General features: G+C 34.8%; 1 protein-coding gene and 1 long non-coding RNA gene across 11 annotated transcripts in view; one reads left to right on the top strand and one right to left on the bottom strand.

Annotated features, from left to right (window-relative positions):
- Positions 1–27,596, top strand: part of Prosap (SH3 and multiple ankyrin repeat domains prosap) — a 101,324-nt gene that overhangs the window by 43,309 nt on the left and 30,419 nt on the right. For 4 of the 10 annotated variants that reach the window (XM_015328604.2, XM_015328610.2, XM_015328607.2 and 1 more), the window contains exon 3: positions 22,290–22,669. In XM_015328604.2, the coding sequence (XP_015184090.2) occupies positions 22,331–22,669 (339 nt within the window). In that variant the 5' untranslated portion in view covers positions 22,290–22,330. Of the gene's footprint in view, positions 1–16,535; positions 16,693–22,289; positions 22,671–25,341; positions 25,362–27,596 lie in introns of those variants that run through there. The other 6 variants (XM_015328605.2, XM_089176229.1, XM_089176230.1 and 3 more) reach the window with 3 other exon arrangements.
- LOC149031375 (uncharacterized) lies at positions 3,813–16,485 on the bottom strand. Its single transcript, XR_016177834.1, has 2 exons — positions 16,383–16,485; positions 3,813–6,765 (listed from the first exon to the last, which is right to left on the bottom strand). It is a non-coding gene; the product is annotated as an uncharacterized LOC149031375 (long non-coding RNA).

A 27,596-nucleotide genomic window follows, 5' to 3' on the forward strand; every position in this document is an offset into this window, starting at 1 on the left:
TGCAGTGCTTGAAAAAGAATTGTACAGAGTTTTCTTCTTTTTTTTTTATAATCTTCTTTTTCTAGGTTTAAATTGTATCCCTTTTAGATAATCCCTATACAATTTATATATTTTTCCCTAGGACTAAAATTGTAATTCAAACAGAGTTCTTTGATTTTTTTTTTTTTTTTTTAAATTACTTAGATAAGAAAGATAATAAATCTGTTCTTGATCATTGGATGGATCATAATACGTAAAAGTATATTATTGTATAATTATGATTATGGGTTGGAGACATGGACCAAAATCCGGTTCGGCGTTTGCTGTCATCCCGAATCCCCAAGGGTCTGTCATGAAAGATCGTTTCTGCATCGTTGATTTAAAAGGTTACGGAGAAGTCCGACAACGACGTTTCGAACCTTTCATTCTTTCTTTTTTTTCTTTTTTTTTTTTTAATCTTATTTTTTTCTTCCTTTCGTTGATCTAATTTTTGTCATAGTCTTTTTTTCTTATCCATCGATCTCACAAATAAATGGTTGTATTCATCGACAGTGAATTTAATTCAATTCAAATGGATTTCCTGTCAAAGGAAAATTTTCAAATCCCTCCTACGTGTACGTGTGTGCGTGTGCGTCCGGGATTATTCATTATTTTATAATTATTATTATTATTATTATTAATTTATCAATATTGAATGAAGAATAATTTAACAGTGAAATGATTGTTATAACAAACAAAACGTACAAAATTTTATATGCTTGTAAATCAAATGACCTTTATTTTTTTTTAAATTATAATTGCAACAATTGCAAATAATTTATTGTAGAGAGTTAATTAAGGGATAGATGATATAAATTTACTTTTATTTTATCCCCATTAACGTTTTATACTCTTTCTCATTTGTTTTCTCTCTGCAATGTCTGGAAAATACGGTCGACGAAAGCATCTCGTATGTTCATTTTCTTCGATGGGTGCCTCGAGGTACTTGATCTTGTCATACGGCCCTTAAACCAACCCACATATCAATTACACACACACACATACACACACATCATTTTTACTGCAACGTTTCGTTGGCTTCTACCAATTACCATTGACTTCTCTTTTGTTTTTTCTATTTTTTTTTCTTTCTTTATTTTGCATTTCCCTTTGCCATTATTTTTTAAAAGAGCAAATTATATTTTTTACCTGTCATTATTATTAATTAATTTTTATGATTAATTAATTAACGTAATGTTTCATCGCCTCCCACCGCTCCGTTACATTTTTTCAAATCACACCCATTCTAAAGAAGTTTTTACTTCAAAAAAGAAAAAAAATCCAAAAAATAAAGAAAGAAAGAAAGAGCAGCGTTCTGTACGTTTTAAGTGGAACGACGGAAAAATTTATACGACGAGTTCAAGTTGAGGGTAATAATACGGACTAACACTCCCCTTTTAGATCCTCCCTCTCCCTCTCTCTCTTTCTCTCTTTCTCTCTTTCTCTCTTTCTCTCTTTTCACCTCTATTCTGCACTTCTCGCTTTTCTATCTCTTTATCCCACCTCCTCTTCCTCTTTTACTCTCACACTTTCGTCCTTTCTATCGCCATTCTGTCTCTTACACCCTCTCACTCACTCTCAGTGGGATCAATAGTCTGGACTAGAACAGGGCCGTATATCTAGGGTGTATATCGGGAGACTTGCATTTTTTTCTCTTCCTTCCCCCTACCCCGTAAGATTCAAAATCGTTTCAATGAAACAAAATCAAATGATCAAAATAGATTGACAATCGATAATCGTATTTGCAATAACTTGATTGGAAAAGTGTACGTTTGTAGTAATAGACTATTAAATTGAGTATTAAATCAATGTTAGATAGTAGAATCTAATAGTTAATAACTGTCACTATTTATTATCTCAATAAAGTTTGATATGGCATGCAGAAGTTCGTTAATACGATCGAAACGATCGACTAAGTAGTCTCTTGTGCATTTGCGAACATGCGAATGGTGTATAAGATAGAAATATATATATATGTATACATGTGTATATAAGTGTATAGGTCTCTGCTTACGTATGGAACAACGTACGGAACAACGTACGGAACAACGTACCAAGGTACGCTTAATGCAATTACGTTTAACGAAGTAGTCCATTTCTGTACTAATTAACGGTGGGCCTGGTCCAACGATCGACCTTGTTAGATAGATCGTTTAAGGTTCGTTTCTCGTTTGCTATACCCTTTGGATAATCCTTCGCGAAATTGCCCTATTGCAATTTTTCATACTAATCTGATATAACCAGGACTATAATTGTCGTCTTGACAGATACGATAGTTTCAATATTAATCATAGTTACACACCTTCAAAATGATGCATCATCTAAGTTCGTTAGTTCGTAGTTGTTTTCAAATTGGGAATAGAAATGAGAAGCTTCCGTTTCTCAATTTACGTTGAAAAGATATGTTAACAGTTGTTGAAAAGTTGCAAGTTAGGTTGCAACAGGAATGAATCCATGGGTATTAAGATAAGTTAGAAGTTGACATTAGGTGGAACGGAACAATCGAGTTGGCTAAGATATCGCTTCGTTATACCCGACAGGGTTTACTCTTGCTTTGCTAGCGATGCATTGTGGCACCGGCATTCGTGTTCCATTAAAGCTCTTGCTAAATGACAGCTAACAAGAGGAGACTTGATTCTCATGAGAGAAAATGAGAGAGAGAGTGAGAGGAGACCCCTTCTCCCTCTCCCCACCGTCTGTTTCCTTCCTTCCTTCCTTCTTTCCCTCCTTCCTCATATAACACGCATACATAACTACATATGTACTTCAGTTTATGTTCGAATCCAGACGACAGAAGTAGCTAAACGAGAAAATAAAAGAAGGAGGATCATTTCTGTTTGGAATAAACTTACTGGCAGGCACGTGGCAAAAATAAAGGAGATGTTGAACAAATGATAAGACGATTTAATCGGTACATGCGATCATCTCAGGGGTTTTGCTTTTAATTCGATCAGACCTTAAACGTTGATCTTTATTTATTTATTTATTTTTAGACATTAATTGCTACTATGTGTTTCTTTTTCTTGTTAATCCATGGATGTTAAAATTGAGTTTGAAATTATTCATTTCTAAGTGTGTAATACATTGTTCTTTAATTATCGATGACATATATTTGTATTGAAATTTTTGACAAGATCGATTACAACACAATTCTTTCGGATATCCTCGTTAATATAATAGAATATTATTGTAATTAGTTTGGATTAGATAACGTTGATTAACTAAATGACTATACGTATAGATTACATTCTGTTAAAACTACTTAAGAACGCGTGTTCGTCCACTTTATCTTAAAAGGGCTCGAGGTCTGTTGCATGTTGAAATAACGTTGATTAGATTGAAAAGTTTTTCTTTTTTTTTTTTTTTTAAATCGATCCAAGAACTATTAATAACTAATAATATATTAAATTAAAATGAAGAAGACAATTTTCACTTCGAGATTAAACCTAGGCCTTTCAAGTGGACATAATCTGTTAAAAATTTGATAAATTTAACATCTCATCGAATCTCACGTGTTGTTATTTGCCAGTTTGGTATTAACTAATGCCTTCTATTGTATTAGAAAAAAAAAAACGAAATTACTATCCAAACAACCCAATAAAATAGAAATTCGAATTCGAATATTCAAATTCGAATAAAATATGAATTATTATACGTTTATTTTCTTTTTGCATACAATATTTCTGTTTAATTATTCTACTAATTAGGTTAATTAATTATAGTCTTGAAGATATGGAGAAATTTAGTATAATCTTTTTCTTCTTCTTCTTCTTCTTCTTCTTATGAAGTATGCAATTTGTGGCACGTGGTAGCAACTCGTTATGTGAGAAAGATAGAGAGATAGAGAACGACCTTCGTCCTTTGGAAACCGTATGCCGGCTGGTGGACGAACAACGTCCTTGAATCCTTCTTCTCCTCCTTTTTTTTTTCTTTCTCCTATTTTTCCCTTTTTTTTTTTTTTTTTTTTTTAACTTTCGTATTTTTTCTTTCCTCTCTTGCACACTCGAGCTAGCAGACGATATTTACTTCTTCTTCTTTTTTTTTTTTTTATTTTAACTTACTTTTTACTTTTTTTCTTTTCTTTCCTATTCGAAGCGAACAACGACGAGAGGGAAACACGATCCTTTGCAGGCTCCGCTGTTGAACTTTCATCTCTTATCTCTTTCTCTCTCTCTCTTTTCCTACGTGAGATTCAAGTGCAACGATAGAGAAAAGCAGATGAGAGGGAAGAGAAAAAGGAATTTTTTTTTACTTTCGAGATAGTTCCCCTTTCCAAATGAAGTTAATTTCCTGACGAGCAACCCCTCCCTCCCTCCATCCATCCCTCCATCCCCTAATCATTAAAACTTATCAGAAAAATATCATATAACCTTTAGTTTCATTTCATTTCATTTCATTGGTTACAATTAGACCCAAGCAAGATAACCCTTAATAAAAATAATTATAATTGATATATTTAATAAACAAATATTCAGAGTAATCTTTGCGCAACCCTTTGAACCTTTAATTGATCCAAAAAAAAAACTGATAGAAAAGTTCGTAGCAAGAAAGAGTAAAAACATAAATGAAGAAAAATATAAAAAAAACAAAACGTCTTGGAGAATTTTAAAATCGTGGGAAGGGAGTAGTCGTCACACCAATGGAAGGGACGATGGAAGGGAAGGAAGGAAGGAAGGAAGGGCTAACGTAGAAGGGGGTTAGCCGGCTGTCATTAAAGCTTTATCGGTGAGTCGTGAGATCGTTGAAAGTTCGCTGCTCCGCTTAATTAAAAAGAGGCTTTCTTTGATACTGCAGTGGTGGTTGGTGATGGTGTTGGTATTGGTGGTAGTGGTAGTGGTAGTAGGTGTATCTCTATCTCTCTCCTGTCCCATTTTGTTCATTCTCTTCTTCTGCTTCATCCTCTTTCGGGGTCATAGGTCGAAGGGCAGACAGGTCGTGGTTGAAGGGATTTAAGGGAATTACCAGCGAGTGGGCTCGATGTAATCTCGCGAAAATCCTCAGACAGGAAAGACCGAGAAATAACGAGATCTAAAAGAAGAGGTAGAGCTCAAGGAGAAATGGGCAAGGAGGTGGAAGGGTGCTGCTGATGGTTGGTTGGTGGGGGAGGGGTGGGTTAATAACATATAGCCACTAACAAATTTTTAATTCATTCAACTACGTTGATTAGAATTGATGCAATATTAAAGAAACGTAAGATTTAATTATGGTGATGAAGATTTTACGTTGTTAATCTTAATAATTATCTAATTTTTCATGAGATATTCATTTTGTTTTTCCTTAGTAAAGCCAATATTTGATGATAAGATTGATGAATCAATTTCCTTGACATGGGTACAAGACTTTATATAGGCGTATAACTTGTTGTTTATGCATATTCATATCTGATCTTTCATCAGCATGATAGATAGTAATTCAGAGAAAAAGAATGACTCGAATTTCTGCCTAAAAAATACTTTCTATTTCTTAAATTCAAGGTCGATCGATTTAACTCCCTTTCTCCTAGACTTTTGCCAAAAGCTAATCGTGTCAAGATTTTTGTCCACTCTATCATTAATTTAATTCTATTGGAGTTTGCGATAAATCGTTGAACGATGACGCAAATTGCATTGAATTTTTAGCTTCGTTTTTTTTCTTTTTTGGTGTTTTATTATAAGAAGATTACTATTTCTATAGAGATAGTTTCTCTTTCACAATGTGAGAACATAAAGTATTACCTAACCCTGATATTACTGTCCCTTTCTACTTACATATACCATGGTATTAGTATTGCGGAATATAGGATGATGTAGGATGGATCGAAAGCAAGGTGGTTTTAGTAGGGAGATATTCGGGCTTTCGGGTCAGTAAGGGTCATACCAACGTTCTATTCTATTCAAGCAAGGGTTTCTAACTCAGGACCGTACAAATTACCTTAACCCAACGCGCGTTTCCTATATTAACACAATACAAATTCTATAGTTTGTCAAGTTTTGATAATGAAATAATGATTATGATAAGAACAGTGGTGTACAAAAGGGGTTGGTGGAACGTAACAAACGATACGTTGGAAAGAAAGAAAGAAAGAAAGAGTTTAAACCCTGGAGAGAAACTGAGGAATCGATAAAGCTCAGGAAAGCACAGGAACGATACGAAGGGGTCCATAGAACATAGCCGGCAGCATCAGAAGCAACAGCAACAGCAACAGCAGCAGCAAGAGGAGGAACGGTAACAGCAGAAGCAACGTCGGCTGGATCAGTGGCCATGCAACCAGCAACCAGCAACCACAGCAACTCTTTCTCTCTGTCTTTCTCTCTCTTTCTTTCTTTCTTTCTTTCTTTCTTTCTTTCTCTTTCGATTGGTAAGCGTCGACTGCATCAGGCACCCCGCTGCCACACTGACTCTGATATACTCTCGAGATATCCGGGCAAGATTTAGTACATCCTTTTGCCAGCTGCCCCGCAGAAAATCTACACTGGGAATCTCCCTTACAACCGATCGAAATGTTTCTCCTGTCCTTGAAATGAATACCATGGGTGGGAAAACAAGGTGAGCCTCGATACGATTGCAAGGAGAGAGTCTTCGTTCTTCGCGTACGTTCTTCTTCTCCTCTTATTTCTTCTTATTCTTATTCTTGGCAACCCCGAACGATAGCACCACGATTTCGTGCCTCGAGAAATAGAGAAACTCTTAAGGATTCTTTCCTATATCCTTATCTCTTCTTTAACCCTTTTTCCTCTTGCTTCAAGCTTTCTGATTCAGGTCATTAACCTGCAAATATGAAATAGGGATGATATTTTATTGTATTATTGTGTTAAGTCTTTAACGAATGTCGGTCCTAAACGTTTCATCAGATTTCTTCTTGCCAAACAATAGGGCAAAGAATTTTTCAACTCGCTTCAGGGATTAGGTGGAATTTTTCTTTTTCTTTTTTTTGAGGGGGGGGGGAGTTGTTCATTGCAAGGATAACAATTCCGGTGAGAGAGAAAAAAATATATATATTCGCACAAATTTCGGACCATCTCTCGTGATAATAAATCTTACTTAGGAGCTATTGTTAAATATCTGGAAAAAAAAGGAACCAACGATCTCCAGTGATCCTTCTTGTCCTACCTCGTTCAGCAAACTTCCAAAGGTCCTGAATTGACTCTGAAGTTCAGCTGAAAAGAATTAAATATCAAGTAGATGTCCGTGCGTGCGTGCGTGCATGCGTTCGTTCGTTCGTTTGTGCGTGCGTGCGTGCGTGCATGTTTGTGTATGTTTGAGATCAATTTGATGAAGGGGGAGGGGGATGGAAAGATGGAAGAGTTCAAAGAACTCGTCTGTTAATTTTTATTTAGCCTTTTAAGGATATATCCTCCTCTTTTATCCTGCTGACGAGTTCGGCTTCGTCAAAAGAATCTTTCAAAGGTAGAGAGAGAGAGAAAGGGAGAGGGAGAGTCCTTTTACTAATTTTTTTTTTCTCCAACTCTTTTTCGCCCCTGGCATTGGCTTTAAATGCAAATTTTTCTGTTGGCCAACACCTGACACGTTGAAACACGTTGGTGTTAATGCTTCAGCATCCATCGGATCATCTTGAGATGATTTTTTTAGTTTTTTTTCTTTTCCCATCAACGAGAGATGAATCTTCTAAACTTATGATCTATTGGTTATGCTGTATCTCTGTCTGTGTGTGTGTGTGTGTGTGTATTTATCAAATTTTATCCAACATTACATTTGAAATTTTTCGATTTTTGATCATCGTCATCCTATCATGGGAATTTTGATTAATCATTAAAATGTAATATTCATTCGTTTCAAAGAACGTACAAATTGTTAACAAATTATTCGGTTTGAATTTTAGCCAGGTGTTTCTCTATGGGAATAACCAAATACTAAACAAAATTAGTGATTCGTTGGTACTTTGGTAAAGTGTCTAAACACAATTAGAATTAGAATTCCCTTGACAATTGTCCACTTTACGGATTGATCAAATTGTTTCCCCCCCTAAATCGTTCGCTTTGTCTACTATTTTTACAACAGTTAGTTTCACCAGTCGAGTGTCAATCCAGGAAATCAAGTGAACAGTAAATTTCACAGTAAAAGAAAGAGAGAGAGAGAGAGAGAGAGACAGTACGTGTATAAATGTATTTGTGTTTGCATGTGGGATACACATCGTTTCTCTGAACACCCACACGTAAATTTCACATGTAACTCTTGGTAAGTTCATGAATAAAAAATTTGAAAGAAGAGTCTGATCAGGGTGGTCCTCGTACTTTCTCTTATTCCTTTCATTTATTGACTCCTTCCAGACCAACCAGTCTGACCAAAAGAATAAAATCATATTTCATATTTCATAAAAAATAAAAAATAAAAAAGGAGATTGGAAAGTCGATTATAATAATTGAATAAAAGGGACACAATCGTTTGCTGTCAACAAAACATTTTCCTCTCCATTCTGTCTGTGTGTCTGTGTATATGTGAATTCTGCGTACAATTCACGAGGGGGTTTAGAAAGTATCCTGCATTTGTATTGGTGAGTGAATTAGAAGTTTACTGTTTGTCTGTGTACAATACTAAAATAAATGCATGTGAATGACTGAATGTATGAGTTTTTGCGTATGTATGATAACTAAGGAAATGAATGAATGTGTGTGTGTGTATACAACGAGGAGGAGTCAAGAGAGTTGGGCTAAATCTTCAAAAGAAAGAGGAAAGAGAATCAGACAGGTAGAGAGCGAGAGTGAACCCGAGAAAGAGTTGGAGTTGTAGGAGGAAAAGGAGGAGGAGAAGGAGGAGGAGAAAGAGGAGGAGGAGGAGGAGGGATGAGGGGGAGGGTAAAAGCAAGCCGCCGACACCATGGAATGATGAATGCGTTTGGGAAAGGAGCCGCATAAATCGTTGAGGTAATGCGACTGTCTTCCCTTTCCTTTTCCCTTTACACCACCTCACCTTCACCCCTCTCTCTCTCTCTCTCTCTCTCTCTTTCTTTCTTATTTCGGCTGAATTTCGCCCTTCGAATTTTACGTGCAAATGAGAATAAAAGAGAAAGATGTATATATATATATATGTATGTATGTCTCCTAGATTACGTCTTTCTTTAAGAAAATGTGATTCCGCAGGAAACGAAATTCTTTTGTGAAAATTTATGTCTTTTAATTTTGTTCTAATTTTATTCGTCAGATATTTTTCTTTAATTAATATTTTTTTTTGATTAATTTTGTCATTTCTCGGTCAGAGATATGTATGAGTGTATATATATATATATATATATATATATATATATATATATATATATATATATATATATATGTATGTGTATGTATAAAGAAAAATGTAAAGGATTATGATGAATAATGGGATTAGGATTTGTCTTCTTTTATGAAAGTGAAACCGAGAAAGAAGATTTCTTCTTGAACTATTTAAAAATGTTAACCTTGGTTCTGCTAGTCATCGAATGTTAGAAAGAGATAAAGAGAGAAAGAGAAAATATACAAGATAGTTGTGCAGAGAGAAGAGAGGCGTGGGAAGGTACAGAGAAGAAGGTTCATGTTTATTGCAGAAATATTTCAGCGTCTTAGGAGGCCGTGCCGATCCTTAGCATAGGACATTTATCATGATAAGTAGCATCGTTGTTGTATAGCAGCCCCTTATGGTCAACCATAAGAATTAGCTTTTCTCGTTTTGTCGTTGAGGATAATTCTTTGATGAAATTTATAGATCGTTTGGTTGGTCAGAAAGAAGGGGGTGGTTAGGGGTGGAATAGAGAAAGGAAAAAGGATCAAACAAGGAATATAACTTTCGTCACGATATTATTATAATTTTATACAGTGTGACGATCCATATGACGATATTATTATTTTCACATGTCTGTTACTACTGTTATAAGCAATTACAATCTGTAAAAGAAATGATTAGCATCGATTGATCCAAACTCAAAAAATGTGATTGAACTCAATGATCGTTTATTGATTCGTCCCACTAACTGTAAAAGGGAGGAGTGATAAATAATTTATCCTATATAGATCGTCATGAACGTCATCAACTCATGAAAATTAGGTTGATGCGCGTATCACAAATTCACATTTCATTTCAACGATTATTATAATTGATCCGTTCTTATTACGAATAATTAAAATATGAGAGTAGATTATCGTGTTAACCTATTCTATTTCGATCTTATTTCTAATAACTTGTCGGAGAAAGAAAGACAGAGAGAGAGATATATATATATAAATGGAAAGTAACGTTAGGAATAATTTGGTACGTCAGGAAGACGCCATGGATAGAAGATGGCCGACATTCAAAAGGATTCTCTTATTCCTTGATTAAAGGATATCCCAGGGTGTTTCTGGTAAGTTGCCAAATACGTTCCAGGAATTGGGTTCAACATTTTTATTCACAATGGCGAATTTTATTACGATTAATCTTCGATTGTTTGTTGATATTTTTTTTTTTTTTTTTTAAATAAATAAATAAATATTTTATTTTTTATATATTTATGGGGTTAGTATAAATGATTGGAATGGTTGAAATCGATTGCAGAATATATGCGAGGTAGGCAGCAACGATGCAGTATTTACAGTCCTGGTTTACCTACATCTACACTACCACGATTTACACTTTTACCCTTTCCTAACCCTGCCTACCCCTTTCCATCAATTCTCGTCGCTTAACGCCCACACAGGAAACATACGTAGGGTAAACTTGTCTGTAAATGTCTATGGGTATCCTTGTCTATATATGGCGTTGCAGGTTCATGCCAATATTTTCTACTCCTACTCCTTACTCCTACTCCTTCAGGACCTCTCAGAAATATTCTTCAAAAGTTTTTCTCCACTTCTTCAATCATTGTTCTTCCCTAAAAGTTATCCTTTATCTATATATACATGGTGTCCCTAAAGTAATCATCCTTTCTCAAATCGTGATACAACAAGTTATCAAATTGTTCAATGACATTTATGAAATTTGTTGTTCCTTGTAGTTTGCAATTTATTTAAAGGTAATTGAAATTTGTAGAGAATTTCTTGTTTTTCTGTAAAAATATGTCGATGGATTTTGATTGATTTGTTATTTTGTAAAATGACAAATGCTTACTTTAGGGACACCCAGTTTAATCCAACCTACTCTTTACGTTAACTCCTTAGATAAGAGAGAAGGATCAGGCTGGTGTAGGCGAACGTAGAAAGAGTGTAGGTTGGTAGTTGTCTAAACTGACACACTGGAAAGTTAGAACTTAGGTGTTACAGTGAAGGGACTTCCTTAAATCTATTTCTCTTTCTCTATGTCCGTCTGTCTCTTTGTCTTACTTCCTTTACAGGATATTCCTTCCTGTCTTACGTGGGATTTCCTGGCCTCTCTTTTCCCATAGAAGAAACTCTATGGAGTAACCTCGGTTGTACTACTACTACTACTACCACCTCGGTGTGAATTACTCTTACGCTCTCAACATTCTTTCCATTGTCTAACAATTGGAAAAGGAGGAAGAAAGGGTAGAAGGGAGGGTAGGGGAGAGAGGGTTGGGTTGGTACTGGAGAAAAGTTTTCTTTAAAGAAATTACTAAGTTTGATGTTACGCTAACGAGGACGTTCAAACTGATTTACCTTCCTTATTTTCATAAATAATTAGGAACTTCTAATGTTCCATAGAAGAAAGTAGAAAATCATGCAAAAATATTCTTAGATAGATCGACAACAACTAAATGTAATGAGACCTTTCCCTTCTTTAGAGTAGTAGTAGTAGTAGTTTTATCGAAAAGAATTTAGATGCAAAAAAGAACAAACAAAAAAAAAAAAGGATGGATCTTCTTGACTAGTAAATAATGAGCACTCCTCAAAGACAAGTTGACATACGTCCAGGTACAAAATCCACCTTCCCTCTCATTTGAATTTTCATTAGAAAACTGTCCGTCCTTCTGATTTGATATCACCCGAGGACAAGTAGCAAAACTCGTTGTTCAACCCATTTATTATATTATTTGGATAATATATCATATATTTAACCAAAAATGATTTGATTAAATGTCATATTTCTTGTCTGTGTTATTTTAAAGTTAGAATAAAAAAAAAAAAGGAATTAAACTCAAGAGAAAAATAAAGTGTTGGTCACACTTACTTGATCATCGTTCCGGAACTTGAACAACCGAGTTGTTGTTGTTATTGTTGTTGTCGGGGATCATTGAGGATCATCGTCATTATTTCGTGGGAAGAATCGTTTTACTTGGTAATTTAACATCAAACGAATGAGATCTTGACTTTTAAAACAACTTATCATCCTCCACTTATTTCATTAAATTGAATTATATAGCACGTGAATGAGAGAGAGAGAGAGAGTCAATTATGCAACGCAAATCATTAGAAATCTTAATTACTCGTATTATTGAAACGGAGGTGCATTAATTATACGTAAGTAATAGCACTCGGCATTGTTTTACCACGTCAACGCTAGGAAACCCTCGAAGGGTTGTTTTCCGAAGAAGAAGAAGAAGACTGATGGAAATCGATCAAACGTCAAATAGACGTCACATACTGCTTAAGAGGAGGGAGAGTAGTTTCCTTTGACTCTGGCAAAACCTTCACCCTTAGTAAACCCCCACTGAGGTTCCTAAATTAATGGGGTTTCGTCGACACCACCCTGATCAGTAAGCTCCACTCTGAACTGGCCCATGGAACTTGATCGAATCCTTTGAGGCACACAACCATTTAGACTTCGATTAGATTTTCAATCTTGCACTGCTTGATTTAATTGACCCTTTCCTAAAATCTTATCAATGTCATCAAAACGAGCCACTTTGAAATTTTATTCATAATCTTTGTAAATAAATCATTATTTCAATAGTTTCCCGTTTAACTACAACGATATTGATGAAAGATAAGAAGAAAAAAAGAAGAGAAGAGAGAGAGGGGTTGTGGGGGATTGTTGAGTGTCACATCCTGCACGTTAGGTTAGAATTAAAAAGCGGAGAGAGGGAGCCCTGGAGAGAGATGGCTAGCACAGCAATCGAGGTCAAACCTCGAACGAACTAAATTGGACACGATCTAATCTGAAAGGACCTTGCACCTACTTTTTTTCTTTTTTTTTTTTTACCGATCTCCCCCTTCCTACCAACCTTCCGATCTTCTTCCCACCCTAAAAGAGCTGTCTCTGGTGATATCCGTGCTTTGTGGTGCTACGTTGAAAACGGATGTTGAATGTCGCGTCTGTTACAAGCGTCACTTTTCACAAAGATATTATCGAATGGGAGATTGGTTGGGGTGTTCTTTTAAAAAAGAATCTTCCCTTTCTTTTTTTTTATATTTTATTCTCTTATTCCTATCGCTGACACCAGCGACGTAGCGTACGCCATCATCGTCATTTCATTTTCTTTCTTTTTTTTTTTTGTTTTATTACGTTTCAGATCGTCATTGAATTTTTGTGACATCTCATTTTCCAACTGTCTACCATCCCTTCATTTTTCTATTCGTTTTTTTTTTTGTAATAGGACAGGGTGTATTAATTAAAAGGATCCTGGAAAGATAATACATTTAGCGTTAACTTTCGAGTGATAAATTGGTAGGCTCAGAGTAGAGTTAAAGATCACTGTAATAATAGATTTTGGTAGTTAGTTTGAAAGGGTCGTTAGGAATGGTAGTAGTAGGAGTATTTTAGGGAAGATCCAGTATCGAGGATATTAGGCAGAAGGACTCACTCTCGTCTCCTTTCATTAACAAGGATATATGCGTATGTCGAATGCCAATTACTATTGTCGAGCTTTTGCTATCTACCCCTTTTTCTTGCAATAAGAAAGAGAAAGAGAAAGAGGAAGAGAAAAAAAAGGGGTGAATGGAAATATCCCTAAAGAATTCAGGACAAAAGGATTCATGTTCGTAGGCGATTTTTGTTCACCCCTCTTATCCCCCTTATTTCTCGTTGTTCTGTTGAAAAAGTAGTAGTAGTAGTAGTAACCTTCCTGCCCTTTTTTTTTCTTCTTCTTCTTCTTCTTCTTCTTTAAGTACTTCCAAGAACTCAAGTTTCAATTCTGAAAGGTTGTCCTCAGAATTGCATTCGCCCTATTGAGGGTGCACACTTTTTTCCTCAACTTGAAATACTTTTTTTTTTTTTGGTTTACATTTAATTCGTGTAATTTATTTAACTCTTTTGGGTTTTCTTTTTGTTTATATATATATGGGTTTATATTATTATAGTTAAAGAAAATTTGTGGACTTTTGATCGATGACTATGTCAAGTACTTTTAGTTTTGAAGGGTGAAGGAGTCAACACAAAATCGAGAGAGATAGAGAGAAACTTCTCACTGCTTTATGGTTGAAACTTTAGGGGGTGGGGGGTGGGGGTTTCTCTAAGCACCTAGGGGTAGCTAAAAGCCTCTGACATATTGCTGTTAAAGGGAAAGGACAAATATAGGTATATTTAGAGAATAAGAGAGTGAGTGGGTAGGAGGAGGAGGAGGAGGTGATAGAACACCAAACACTCAGTGTTGTTCGAGTGTTCCCTTTTAGAGGATTTTATTTTTAACTTGTAATACTTTACAAGTATACTGTACCCTTACATATATATATGTTTCTTTCATAATTCGTTCAACCCTTCATTGTTCTGTAAATCTTTTTCATTTCTGATTCCGAAAGGGTTTATCATTCATTCGGAAATTAGGAATGAATTGGTAAACGACGAGACAAAGTTACAAACGCGTTAATTCAATCGCGTTTGGTAACTCGATTTAACCCAGTACTACTCTACAGCCGACTGGATTTTGCCCAGTTTCCGTGTGATAACGAGCACACCTAAATACTGCTACTACTACTACTACTACTATTACTACTATTAATACCACTTTACTGCTTTACCTTTCATTTATTCCAACTAGTTTTCCTAATATGCGTTACTTGATCCGATCACAAAACTCGTTCAGAGTTTGTATTGAAATACAAAGAGGAGGGGGGGGGGTTGGAAAAATATTTCCTATTGTCTGATCAATAAAGTGCTATTAGAAAATTTTTCAAGGGGGTTGGGGTTGGGATAAATATTGAAATTAGAAGTAAATATCGAGTCAATATTTTGTCTTGCTTTAAGAGAAGAGCAATCGTTTTGATACCATCAAAGTGTTCCCCCCCTCCCTCGAGTTTAAATCGATTCGAGATACCAAAGAGGATTACCTTCGTTATTTCTAAAGATTCTCTGTCTCTCTTTTTTACCCCCACCTATTTTTTTCTCAACATTTTTAACCTCCTTTTTTTTTACGAGATGAACACAAATATTTTACACCCTGTGTTTTCTCAATGTACACATTGTACAATTATGTTTCTAAATATAGTTCACATGCAATATCAATGAATACCTGTCACAATTAATAAATGATTGAACCCCAATGGATTATTGTCTTATGTATTTTTTTTTTTTTTTTTGTTTCATTCGTGAGAATCGAAGTGCATATAATTTTCCTTTTTTATCCGTAGCGATGTTAAAACTCATGGGATATTAATAATTCCCTCTCTCTCTCTCTCTCTCTCTCTCTCTCTCTCTCTCTTCAACGTCGATTAGGATAACTTATAGAATTAAATTAAGAAGTTCGAACTTTGGATATCGAATTAATGCGCTAGCGTGCTAAAATTATATCCTCTTACATTTTTAATGAACATTTGAATATTTTATCATAGCCTATCTACTCTTAGCTGATATTGTTAATCAATACCACCAGGTTGTCTCTAATTAGTACAATCAAATGTTCGTTGAAAGATCTGACACAAGGGGATGATATCAATTAGGAATTGGAGATTGATCATTTGAAATTTCAATAAGGAATGAAATCCTTTAATTCATCAATATAAACCTTGAAACGCAGTTTGGTCAAAACTGATTTCGTATTGCAATACGAAACGAAATGAACGAAGTTGGGTTAAAAATGAGTAACGGGGGATGATGATAGTAGGTGGTTGGCACACAGGGGGTTGTTGGCAGGAGGGGGTTAGGAAGAGCGTCTCGTAGGCGGGAAGGCGCGTTAAAGGAGGAGGGGTTGCAGGAGGGGTTGGTTGGAGGATGGTCGGTCGATCTCTCCTGGTTGCCAGGCGACCGACATCCGGCCAGCTTTGGTGGTGGTTGCGACGATGGCGCCACCATCGAGCAGCACCCTTATCAAAAGGTGTAGTCGTGTAGTCGTGCGATGCACCCCCACGGTGCTGGGTACTCGTGTTCTTCTCTTCTTCCTGCTATCTGTACTTTTTTCTTACTTTATCGAGAATTATATATATGTATATATATACACGTATACAGATTTAGGTATACAATATACGCATATATACGTCATATGCAAACCAAGGAAAAAGATTAAGAAGAAAGGGAAAGGGTGTGAGAGAGGGAGAAAGTGTGCAAGAAGAATACTAAACTGAAAGTATATACAAGTACGTAATTTATCTTACTCGAAGAAGAAGAAGAAGAAGAAGAAGAAGAAGAAGATGAAGAAGAAGGGTTGATATCGTCGCCATCTTGCTACAGCCGGTACATGCTCACCACCCTCTCTCTTTCATCTCTTCTCCCAATCCCTCTCTCTCTCACTCTCTCTCTCTCTCTCTCTCCTTGGCGGCGTTGTTGGTGCATTTTGGGAGGGGGTCCTGTGTGTGCAACTTCCGGGGGTTGTTTTTGGCAATGGCTGACCGTGCTGTTGGTGATATCGTGTGTTAACCTGGGTGGAGGGTTGAGCTGCTGCAGAGGTCGTTGAACGTTTGTGGGGTAAGTCTCTCTCAGTAAATGGCATCGACACGTGCTTCGACGTGTCATTCACTTTTTAATCCTTTTTTTCTTTTTTTTTTTTGTAATATCAAATTATTCTCTCGCAGTTTTTCATTTTAACAATCTTCGTGGTTTTTTTTTTCTTTTCAATATTGTCACCTTGGTGTACATACATTTGAACTATTTTATTATTTATTTAATTATCGAAGTTAATTGCACATAGGTGTCTTCTCATTTTAAATTATTGTACAGAGGATAAAATATGAAATATAGATTAGGTGTATAAATCTTTTGCTATATTGGGGCTCATAAAATGTCTTAGAACAGATAGAGCATACAGTTAGGTAACTATAGTAGTGTATATACACATACGCTACTTTGGAGATCAGCCCATCAAATATTCATACGACAATCCTGATCACCCACGTTCACTCATGTTCATAGTGTTCTGAATATGGTCCGGTTGCTTGTTCATGCAGATGATATACCCGATAGGATAACGATTAACGTCGTGTTGAATATTATTCATATGTCAACTAAGATCATTGCAATAATATACATATATAAATAATAATAATAATAATAATAATAATAATAATCAAATGATTTATCGAACGATTGTCTTTAAAACTGACAAAAAAAACACATTTTAGTTATGAGTAATATTAAAAGTGAACGGGAGGGGGGGGGGGAGGGAGAAAAAAAGAAATAAAGAGAGAGAGAGAGATATATTAATGGTACATGTGTGAAGAAACGAAAGCTCATTCCCTTGAGAATGGCTGCAACCCTTAAAGGGAAGTTATCGACGTGAGAAAAGGGAGAGATGAAGGGCTGAGAGGAGTCGAGGGAGGGTGGGAAGGGGGTGATGCAGCTTGTTATTCTTTCGTCCCTCTCGCGACACGACGAAGTTCCTTTTTTGTTCCTCACCTTACCCCCCTCCTCTATCCCTTTCTCACTCTTTTCTTCCTTTCTCTGTCCCTTTTTACCAGACATACGTGAACCACACACCACACATAGCTCTAAAGATCTTTATATGAGTTTCGCAGAGTGATCAAGACAGACGCGGCGTACACTTTTCTTCTTCCTTCCTTCCTTCCTTCCTTCCTTCCATCTTCTTCTTCTACACCCTCATCAATTTTCTTTCTACATAGTCACACACACACACATATGTAGGTATGCTTGCACACGAAGTTTACTAGCGTCTGGAGAAACTTTTTTTGTCTGTGCATGGCATGGGGGAGGTGGGAAGGAGGGGGGGGGGAGGGGTTGGTTGGATGAAAAATTCAAATGAATCTCACCAAGGTTTGTCTACCATCTCTCTCTCTATCTCTCTCTCTCTCTCTCTTACTTTTTCTATGGTGTGTTCACATTGAAAAAAAAAAAAAAAAAAAAATAACCAATTGCAAACTTACTTCTTCTTTTTTATTTTCTTCTTTTATTTCTCTTATTAACGTAGACTTAGCTTTTAAAGTCAAACGTAAAGCTTCGAATGAAATCGATACGACGTGGGGGGGGGGGTGGGTATATATGTATGTGGGATGTATTTGCTTGTGTGTTGTATATATGTGAGCCCGTAGACAAGACTATTAGTTATTTATGAAGATAGAGAGAACACGAAAGGACCTCGTTTATTTATACATCGACTGCTTTCGTAATGCTTACACGATGAATTTATTATTACTTTTCTGATATTTTTTTTTTTTTTGTGTTTTTTTTTTTTTACTGCTGCATATCGACAACAGCTAGTCTGTTTTTTATTTTTTTTTTTGGTGGGTCTATGCAAGCATGCATGCATGCATTGTGTTAAACGTGTAGTAGTTACAGGTGCTAAAACGGATGACCAAGGTATGGGGAATTTCCTGTTGGTGTAAGTTACCTGTACCTTTGTGTACCTTTCGTCTGAGAAGCCTCTTTGTATTCCAGTATTTAAAAAAAAAAAATGAAAGAGAAAGAGAGAGTAAACTTGTGGTTGTTTAACAACAGACATTTTCAATGAAAAAAAAAAAAAAGAAGAAAGAGAGAAAAAAATTAAACAGATCGTTAGAATGTTTATATGATGGATAAAAGAAAAATTATTCAATGAGATTGATTGTTTCTTTTTTTGTCAATGTATTTTTTTATTTATTTATTTTTTTTTTTTTTTTATTTCTTACTTCCGAGTGTTCTACAATTATGTTAGAGTCCATTAGTGAATTCGAAAGAAAGAGCAAGAGAATATATGCAAGTAACACAATGCAACAATGCAATGCAACATACACGGAGTTGTTAGTGTGCAACAGTATTTTCCATTCGTTCGTAATTATAGCCAACTCGTTACACGTGCGTAACATATGTCACCGTAACTATTACAAACTCGTCTTCCCTGTGCGTGAACAAACTACTATTTCCTTTCAACTTTCCTGTCTGTTACTCCTACAACATTATTATTATTATTATTATTATTAATATTATTAGAATCGTTTAGCAGGGGGTTATATTCACAATATTTTCTACTAGACAACATTTAAAAAAAAAAGTACACGGCTGGTTTAACTCGATTCGATCAATAATTCATCATCAAATATATTTGTTACTGTAAAAGAAAGAAAAAAAAACCAACATGGAAGCAAACATTTTATTCGATTCGATCAATTATTTATCATCCAATATTTCTCTTATCGTTTACCTGAAAAGTACGAAAATTCGCAAGAGAATATTTGATGTATACGTGATAGGTAATAACTTTGAAGAAAGATAGAGAGAGAGAGAGAGAGAGAGAGAGGGTTTTTAAAAGGTTCAGCAGGGCCAACCGGTTGTTGGTAGTGGTAATAAACGAAGGTAGGGTGAGGAAAGCGAGAAAAATCAATTTACGGATATCCAAGCAGCAAAAGATTCGATTTGAATGCAACCAAAAGAAGAAGTAGAAGTAGTAGAAGTAGAAGAAGAAGAAGAAGAAGAAGAAGAAGAGGGTGAAGATCGGTTAAAAGACTCCCGCAGGGCGATACATGAACCAAGTAGAATAGAAAGAGAGAGAAAATATATAGAAGGTAAGTGCGAGATGTCAGGTACACACTATGAGAGAGAGAAGTTTGATGGGAAACCGCAGACACCATTAAACACGACCGTCTTCTTCTTCTTCTTCTTCTTCTTCTTGCCATGAGTTCTGACTGCGTTAAAACTTTAAATAACCCACTGACCACATCCCATATATATGTATATATATATATATATATATTTTCATGTATGCACGTGTATGTATGTATGACTTATGCTTGGAGGACAATGCATGAAGAATGAAGAAGCCCTTGCGAGAAGCCTACTCAAGGACAAACCTTTGCAAAGGTTTCAGTATTAAACCTAAAGTACCTGGGGAACCTAAGGAATTAAACATTTTCTTTCTTTTTTTTTGTATTTCTCAATCTAAAGAAAAATAATTTGTTAAACAAATGGTGTTACAAATGATATTAGTTGACATTTAAATACGAAATCGATTATTGTTTTAATCTTATCTTTTATTTTTGTTATTTTTTATTTATTTATTTTTTTTTTCGCGAGGAAGGTTGAATGCAAAAGAAGAAAGAGTTATAAGAAAGATAATAAGAGGGAACGAACCCAGGAGACGATGATGAACTGGAGAGAAGGATCTTAACGGACGGACAGCAAACGCATCAATGACAAGCAGTAAATCATAGTTTTATGACCCGTCTTTATGGTGGCCCTTATTCGTGGCACACTACTCTCATCGAGTATAGCAAGAGAGAGAGAGAGAGAGGAGAGAGACTTTGCGATTTTTCTGTCTGGACACCCTAAGCAGGGCCGTATCCGTATTCCATCTCAGCACCCAAACCACATTTATATTTTATCATGTACAAAATTTATTTCTTTAAACGAACATGAAAAAGATAGACGAATTTTTCAACATTTATTTTAGACAATTTTAAATTCCCCTTACTAACATCTTGATGGCAACCCTTATACAATTGAGAAAAATATTTGCAATTTTTGATAGAAACTCGAATGGTATCGTGTGAGATCTTAACACCAATCTCTAACTTCATTTTATAGGGGTTGGGGTGTGGGGTGGGTTTTTATACATGGCTGATAGAATAGAGAGAAAAAAAATAATTGTCTTGATACGATCCTGAGGATTTGAAATGGCAGGTAGTTTGCAATTCGCGTGGGCGTTGTTTTAAACAGGCTGTAAGCTTAATTCGAACGTAATTAAAACTGTTGAAAAAGATTGTTCAAGGCTATGTAAGGTTTTCTTGGTAAGAGGACAACGACATTTGTTGAGGGAGGAGGATGTTCGAAGGACGACAAAGGTTAAGGGACGGCCCTGACATTCCCTCTCTCTCTCTCTCTCTCTTTCTCTCTTTTTCTCTTTCTCCCACACACGAACACACATACGAACCCTAATATCATTATCCTTATTTTTATCATAGTTTAAACATCTTTTCGATAAGTTCTCATATAAGCAAACACGTGTAAAGGTAGATACGTAGGTGTATAATAAAAAGGAAGATAACTATCGACGTTAACACAGAGATAACAGGTACATTACGAAAACTTGAAACTCGTTAGGATTTTGCATATGTTATAATTAATTTATGAAAATGTGTTACTTAGAGTGCTGCTACCTAACCGATGTGATAATAACTACCCGTATTACTACCCTTAAAAAAGAAAGGAACAGGACAATGATAATAAAAAGACTTGGAAAGTATAAATGGGTTATTGAGAGTAAATGTACAAAAAAACAAAAAAAAAATACAAAGTACTCAGATTTTCCTCTTTTCAACTGCAATAGCACCTTTTACCTTTTACTTCACAGTTCTACTCTTCCATCTGCATACCAAAAGTGACAACTATACGATTATAGTTCCGGTCTTGTGACACCCATCTCCCTCACACTTTCTCTCTCTCTCTCTCTCTCTCTCTCGCTCTCTCTCTGATTCTTATAATATGGGACCTAGGAATATTCCCTTTTCCTTGTCCCTCATTCTATCTCACATGGGATATGCGTCTGGTCTTAGCTAATGGCCCGTATAGCACAGCTCAACATCGCCTCGTTTACGTCTTTATTCCTATTTCTTTGTATGTGTAAGTATACCTAAGTGTGTAAGAAGGAGATAGGTAATAACCATTGTCCATTTTTATCATGATTGTAATATTCATAGGGTGGGATCGTTTAATTCCTTATGCGTTTCTTATGTATTTATTTTTATTTCATCTCACTTACTGTCACACACATACACACACAAATATGATATTGATAGTCCACTCGTGTTATTTGGGTTCATTCCATGAAAAAGAGATCCCACTGATCATGGGAAAATCTTTGGATTTTCTATCGTTTAACTTTGCGTTGCATTCTCTACCATTTCCGCATACCATAATCAACATCTATTAAAGTATTGAACTATTACTTATAAATTGTTATATAATTTGATTCCTCTCTTTCATTTATGGCGTTTACACGCTTCTTAACGTGTATATCTCTTTTTCTAACTTCACAGTTTAGAAATAGAAAATGATCTTTGAACCTTTCCTCATTCCTTTGATTCAAGGAATATTTAAAATTCGTATAACTAAAGGTTAGGGTTATTCGATAATTTCAGATGTGATTCCGTGACCGTGGAATCGTCTGAAGGTCCTCGCAATGGAGGCGGGACCGAATCAACAATCTCAGCAGCAACAGCAGCAGCAGCAGCAACAACAACAGCAGCAACAGCAGCAACAGTCTACAGGAAACGTTTGTTCAGGTCAATCACAACTGGCCAGTCCTCAGGCCACTGTTGCTGGCCAATCCCAAGGTCAAGCTCAGCAACAGAATCAAGATGCCAGTGGTGTTGCAGTATCAGAGGCTGGACCAGTCGAGGAAGGTGTACTTCTTGCTAGGGTTCACGTACCGGAACTCTACGTTAGCAAGTGTCTTCAATTTCCTAAGGATCAGCTTGTCTGGGACGTGAAGCAACAATGTCTGGCATCTTTACCCAAGGTAAGAACTATCCTTATTCCCTTCTCGATATCTTAACGTTTTTTTTTTTTTTTTATTAACCTGCAAAAAAAGGGGTTCATCATCTTTAAGAAACCACCAAGCTAACTTTTCTATCAGGAAGATAATGTATAAGAATGTTCTTGAAATGAACTTGGCTAATATATAAAATCATTTTTTACTAACTTGATCATCCCATTATCTTCGTCATAATATCTTTCTTCTAGAGTCATGATCGTTATCGATCAGAGGAAGCTGTTGAAAGAAAAGATCTTTTATATATTTAACAAAAAAAATCAAACGAAAAGAAGAAGAAGAATCATAAATGGGAGTAGGATGTCAGATACTTTGAGGTTTTTTTTTTTTTTTTTTTGTAGAAAATTTTGTTGTTTTATTTTCAAGGATGTTCTTATTAAAACCTATAGCTCATCCGCTTGTAATAGAAACTCGCGCGCGCGCATACAATGTTGTATCACTGGCAAGGGCTGTGCGCACTTTACATGCCGATTTCGAGAAATTGCAGAGAGCGCGAAATTAACCACCGCCAGCGGGAGTAATAACGAGTTCCACGACTCGTGGATATGCAGGGAATCATCCTGTGTATGTCTTTCCTTTTCATTTCTTTTCTTTTTTCTTCTTTTCTTTTTAACCCCCTTCTCTTTCTCTTCTTTTTCAAATCCCATACAATTTTTTGTTTCCTTTTAGTTTTTATTATTGGTACCAAGCCCTCGTGGGGTTTACTGAAAGTCACTTTGCTCTATGCAGAATCAGAATTTCTGTTTTTTTTTTTTAAACAGCAAACTTAAAAAATTGAACAATTTGTTGTTCTGTCAATTGTCCTAAGAATAAATTTGACCTGCGTATCAGAGTTTGACTACAGTAATCCCTTCGATCATCATTTAGTTTAATATATTTCTATATATATAAGTATGTTTAGAAATATTTTTCTATTCAATCGTCGATCTTTCATATTTCATTTTTCATTTTTTCTATTTTATTTTTTTTTTTACTTGTCATTATAATTATTTTTGATTGATGATTCCTCTTTGTCAACGATTTTCACGCGTTACGTCTTTTCTGTCCTCACATGCTTGCCTTCCGTGGACATAGGAGGTACAGCACCAAAAGCCCCATAATAATAATAATCTTATGGTTTACCTCCCACATATATATATATTAAAAAAAAAAAAAAAAAAAAAACATAAGAAAAAAACATTAAGCAGCTTGTATCCCTTTAGAAAATTTGTTCCATTTGTTGTTCAGCTCCAAAATTTATATCAGCTTAAAAGTGGAATAATTTCTTCAAACAAAACCCCTCCCTTTACCACCACCAACCACCATCGTTTCATCTTAATCCTCTCACGGGTTTTTTTTATTAATTTTTTGCTTAAAGTTTGTTCGACCCATAAATGTCGAGGTCAAAGTTTTCTAAAATATACTTTCTTTGATAAAAAAAAAAAAAAAAAGAAAGAAAAAAATGGAAAGGGATGATGTTGTCATTTTCGTTCCTTCGATTTTTCTTTTTATTTTCTTTTTCTTTTTTTTTTTTTTTGATAATCGGCTTATTCAAGTTAAATGATTTTAAAACTCGATAATAAAAAGGTGACAGAGAGAAAATCACGCGTGAGAGGTTTAATTGTATGAAATAATCGATGCTCGTTCACGTTTCATTTCTTCGATAAAAAAAAACTCTGCTTTGAAAATAATCCGCATTATATATTTAGTATATATAACACCATGAACACGAGTTCGATGCTTTTCTTGAATATCTTTTTTCTCTCTTTGTCTATTATTTCAAATTATATCATGTCAAAATTTGCATTTTATCTTTACCATCAATTTGTTTTTATTTTTTTTTTTGCAACATTTGCAGTTTAATGATACGTTGCTATCACGCTGATCCAAATTTGTGTCATCCATTGGATGATCGATGCACATTAATTATTATTTAATATATTTTCATTAACAAAGCTATTTTTAATAAATGAAATTCTTCGAACTCGTCACGTGGTTCCCTTACACACGCATATTCACCATAATCAAATATTTTATATATGTATACATAATTATAATATATCATTTGAATTTAATTAACAAAATATATATATATATATCTATAAAATATAATATCTATACATATATACAATATTTTTTAGTCACTACACTACTATTTGAAATAACGTAAATATATATATGCACTATTATTCAATTTGCGAAGTATAATATTATTCATACATAAATAATTATTAATTTATTTTCTGACCTGTGGTGTTGTTGTTTGTTGTTTGTTGTTTTTGCTTTTGCCTCGCTTTCACGGGGCCTGTGAACACATTACCACACCCACCACCACCACTACTACTACTACTACTACTACTACTACTACTACTACTACTACACCATCACCTACTACCACTACTACTACTACTACTTCTACTTCTACTTCTACTACTACTTCACCTGTGCTCTCGTCTATATGTGTGTTGGGACCACGTATCTCCCTCGTGTACTACGTGACACACGTCCGCCAAAACCAATAAAAAAAAATATACCAAAAAATATATATATCTATATATATATTACACAAAAACGGGCCTGATTCGACCACCACCACCTACCTACACCCTCCGTTGTACGGATTAAACATCGCTTCTCCAACCCCTTTCGATGCGTCTCGCAGGTGGCCACTTGGTACAGGGTACGTCTTCACTATTACTAATAGCATGCGACAAATTATTTTATCATCCCTCTTCTCTTTCTTTTATTATTTTTTTTTATATTTTATTTTATTTTCATTATTATTACAACGTGTGTATGATTATTATATTTAATTATTATACACACACAACATTTTGATATACTACGCATGAACTGATGTTAGTAGATGATGTTTTTTTTTTTTTTTTTTTTTTTTTTTTACAGTGATATTAGATTTGTCAGATTATTACAATTCATACAAATTTGTAATTTGATTTAAAATTAACAACTCATTCGTACATTAATATGTAAATACAAAATTACATATTATTATCGATGTACGAATTGGTATTACATACATTTTTACATATACATGTATATTCAACATGTGTCTATGCATATTTCAATTTAAAACAACCTATTGATAGATAGAAATAATGAAACCTTGCATGCTATTAGCATAATGAAGTCTTAAATGTTTTATTTTTTTTATTTTTTATTTAAGAAGACTATGGAGAGTAAAGGTAAGGAGTAACATCTCTGTATATTAAGGTTATATTTATTACATTATTACATAACTCCGGCATACTTCAATTCGTTTACAATTGCTACATTCATACCATACCTTCTAAGTTGACCAGTGCCACTTTTGGAAGATTTTTCAACTGTTATTTATAGAAAACGTTGGACACTTTTTCACTTCCCATAAGAGATGTTACTCCTTACCTCTACTACTCTCCATAGATTTAAGAAGATCCATATTCGAATATAAAGCATGAACAAAAATATAAATAAGAAATAATATGGTTCACTCAAATGTTTTTCTTTCGTAAAGACGAAATAAGAAAAGAAAAAAGTGTCGTTTGTTTTATCATTGGTAGGAAAAAGTTTTCTTTTTTCTTATTGATTACGTCAGAATATGTTAAAACACGTCGTCTCTCTTATTTACTATACTTGTGGTTATAGTACTCGTAAGACTTCGAGAACGCGAGTGTGTGTCCTCGATCGAGGTCAAACACAGTGTTGACTCGTCCTATTTTCCTACCGTCTTGCTTCGTGCTGACTTTCAGTTTCATTTGAGAGAGGTAAACGAAAGGTTTCCTATAGCTGCTGCTGCTGCTGCTATTACTATTACTATTTTTAATACTGCATTTTAATTCAACAATTCTACTTCATTCAATATTAAATATTAATTCGTCAAATATATGAATTTTATCGATTATATAAATATTTATTCAATTTAATTGAAATAATAATTTAATAATCGATGAAATATATTTTAATTATAAATATAACATTTCACTTACATGTATAATATATATATGAAAATTTTGAAAATTAAATGCAGTATTATTTGATTGAAACGATTAATTTAATAATAACTCTTTCATACATATATTTTTATTTTAAATAATTGGAACAAAATTATTGATCAGTTTATATAGGTATTGATTCACACGTACATACGAATCATCTCTTTTTTTATTCTTATTTAATATCTTAACCGTTTCATAGACGCCCGTTGTTTTGTTACACCGCCGCCTACCGCTCCGTTACATTTTTTCAAATCAACACCCATTCTAAAGAAGTTTTTCACTTAAAAAAGAGATATTTTATTACGACATTAACTCGTTTATCAGGATTGATAAGAATATAATGTACATAGAGAATATTTATCGTTTAAATATTAGCTCGTAAGAAAGAAAGAAAGAAATAAATAAATAAATAAAAAAAAAAGATAAAAGCATAAATAGGAATAGCATGATTCTAACACGAATATTATTATCGAGCTATCAATATCTGAGGACAGATAACGATAACGTTATTACCTTCGCAATTGTGGTATCCTTTATCATTACACAATGGCTGGTCTCCATCAATGTACACGTATTTCGATATAACAACGTACAACACAACTAAAATATGTTAGTAGAAGTGCAGACCGGAACCGTGCAAGGAGCATTACCGGTACCTAGCACCGGTACACATTGACGCGTATGTATTACCTTCTTCTCTATTTCTATCCTACAAAGTACGAATATACTTAAGATTTCTTTGTGTGTGTGTGTGTGTGTGTGTGTGTATCTCTTTGAGGATAAATAATCCATCGTGTGTAGAAGTTGTTGTTGTATCTTGAAAGTTTCAGCCTCGAGCGTAATACGTGGGTGTAAGATCATTGTGATCCATGATCGTGAACCTGGATCATCCTTCACCTTAGATCTCTCTCATCGTTCTT

The sequence above is a fragment of the Polistes dominula genome, unplaced genomic scaffold (assembly GCF_049000335.1).
Source record: "Polistes dominula isolate Pdom_NZ unplaced genomic scaffold, Pdom_raw_medaka contig_21, whole genome shotgun sequence".
Classification (NCBI taxonomy): Eukaryota; Metazoa; Arthropoda; class Insecta; order Hymenoptera; family Vespidae; genus Polistes; species Polistes dominula.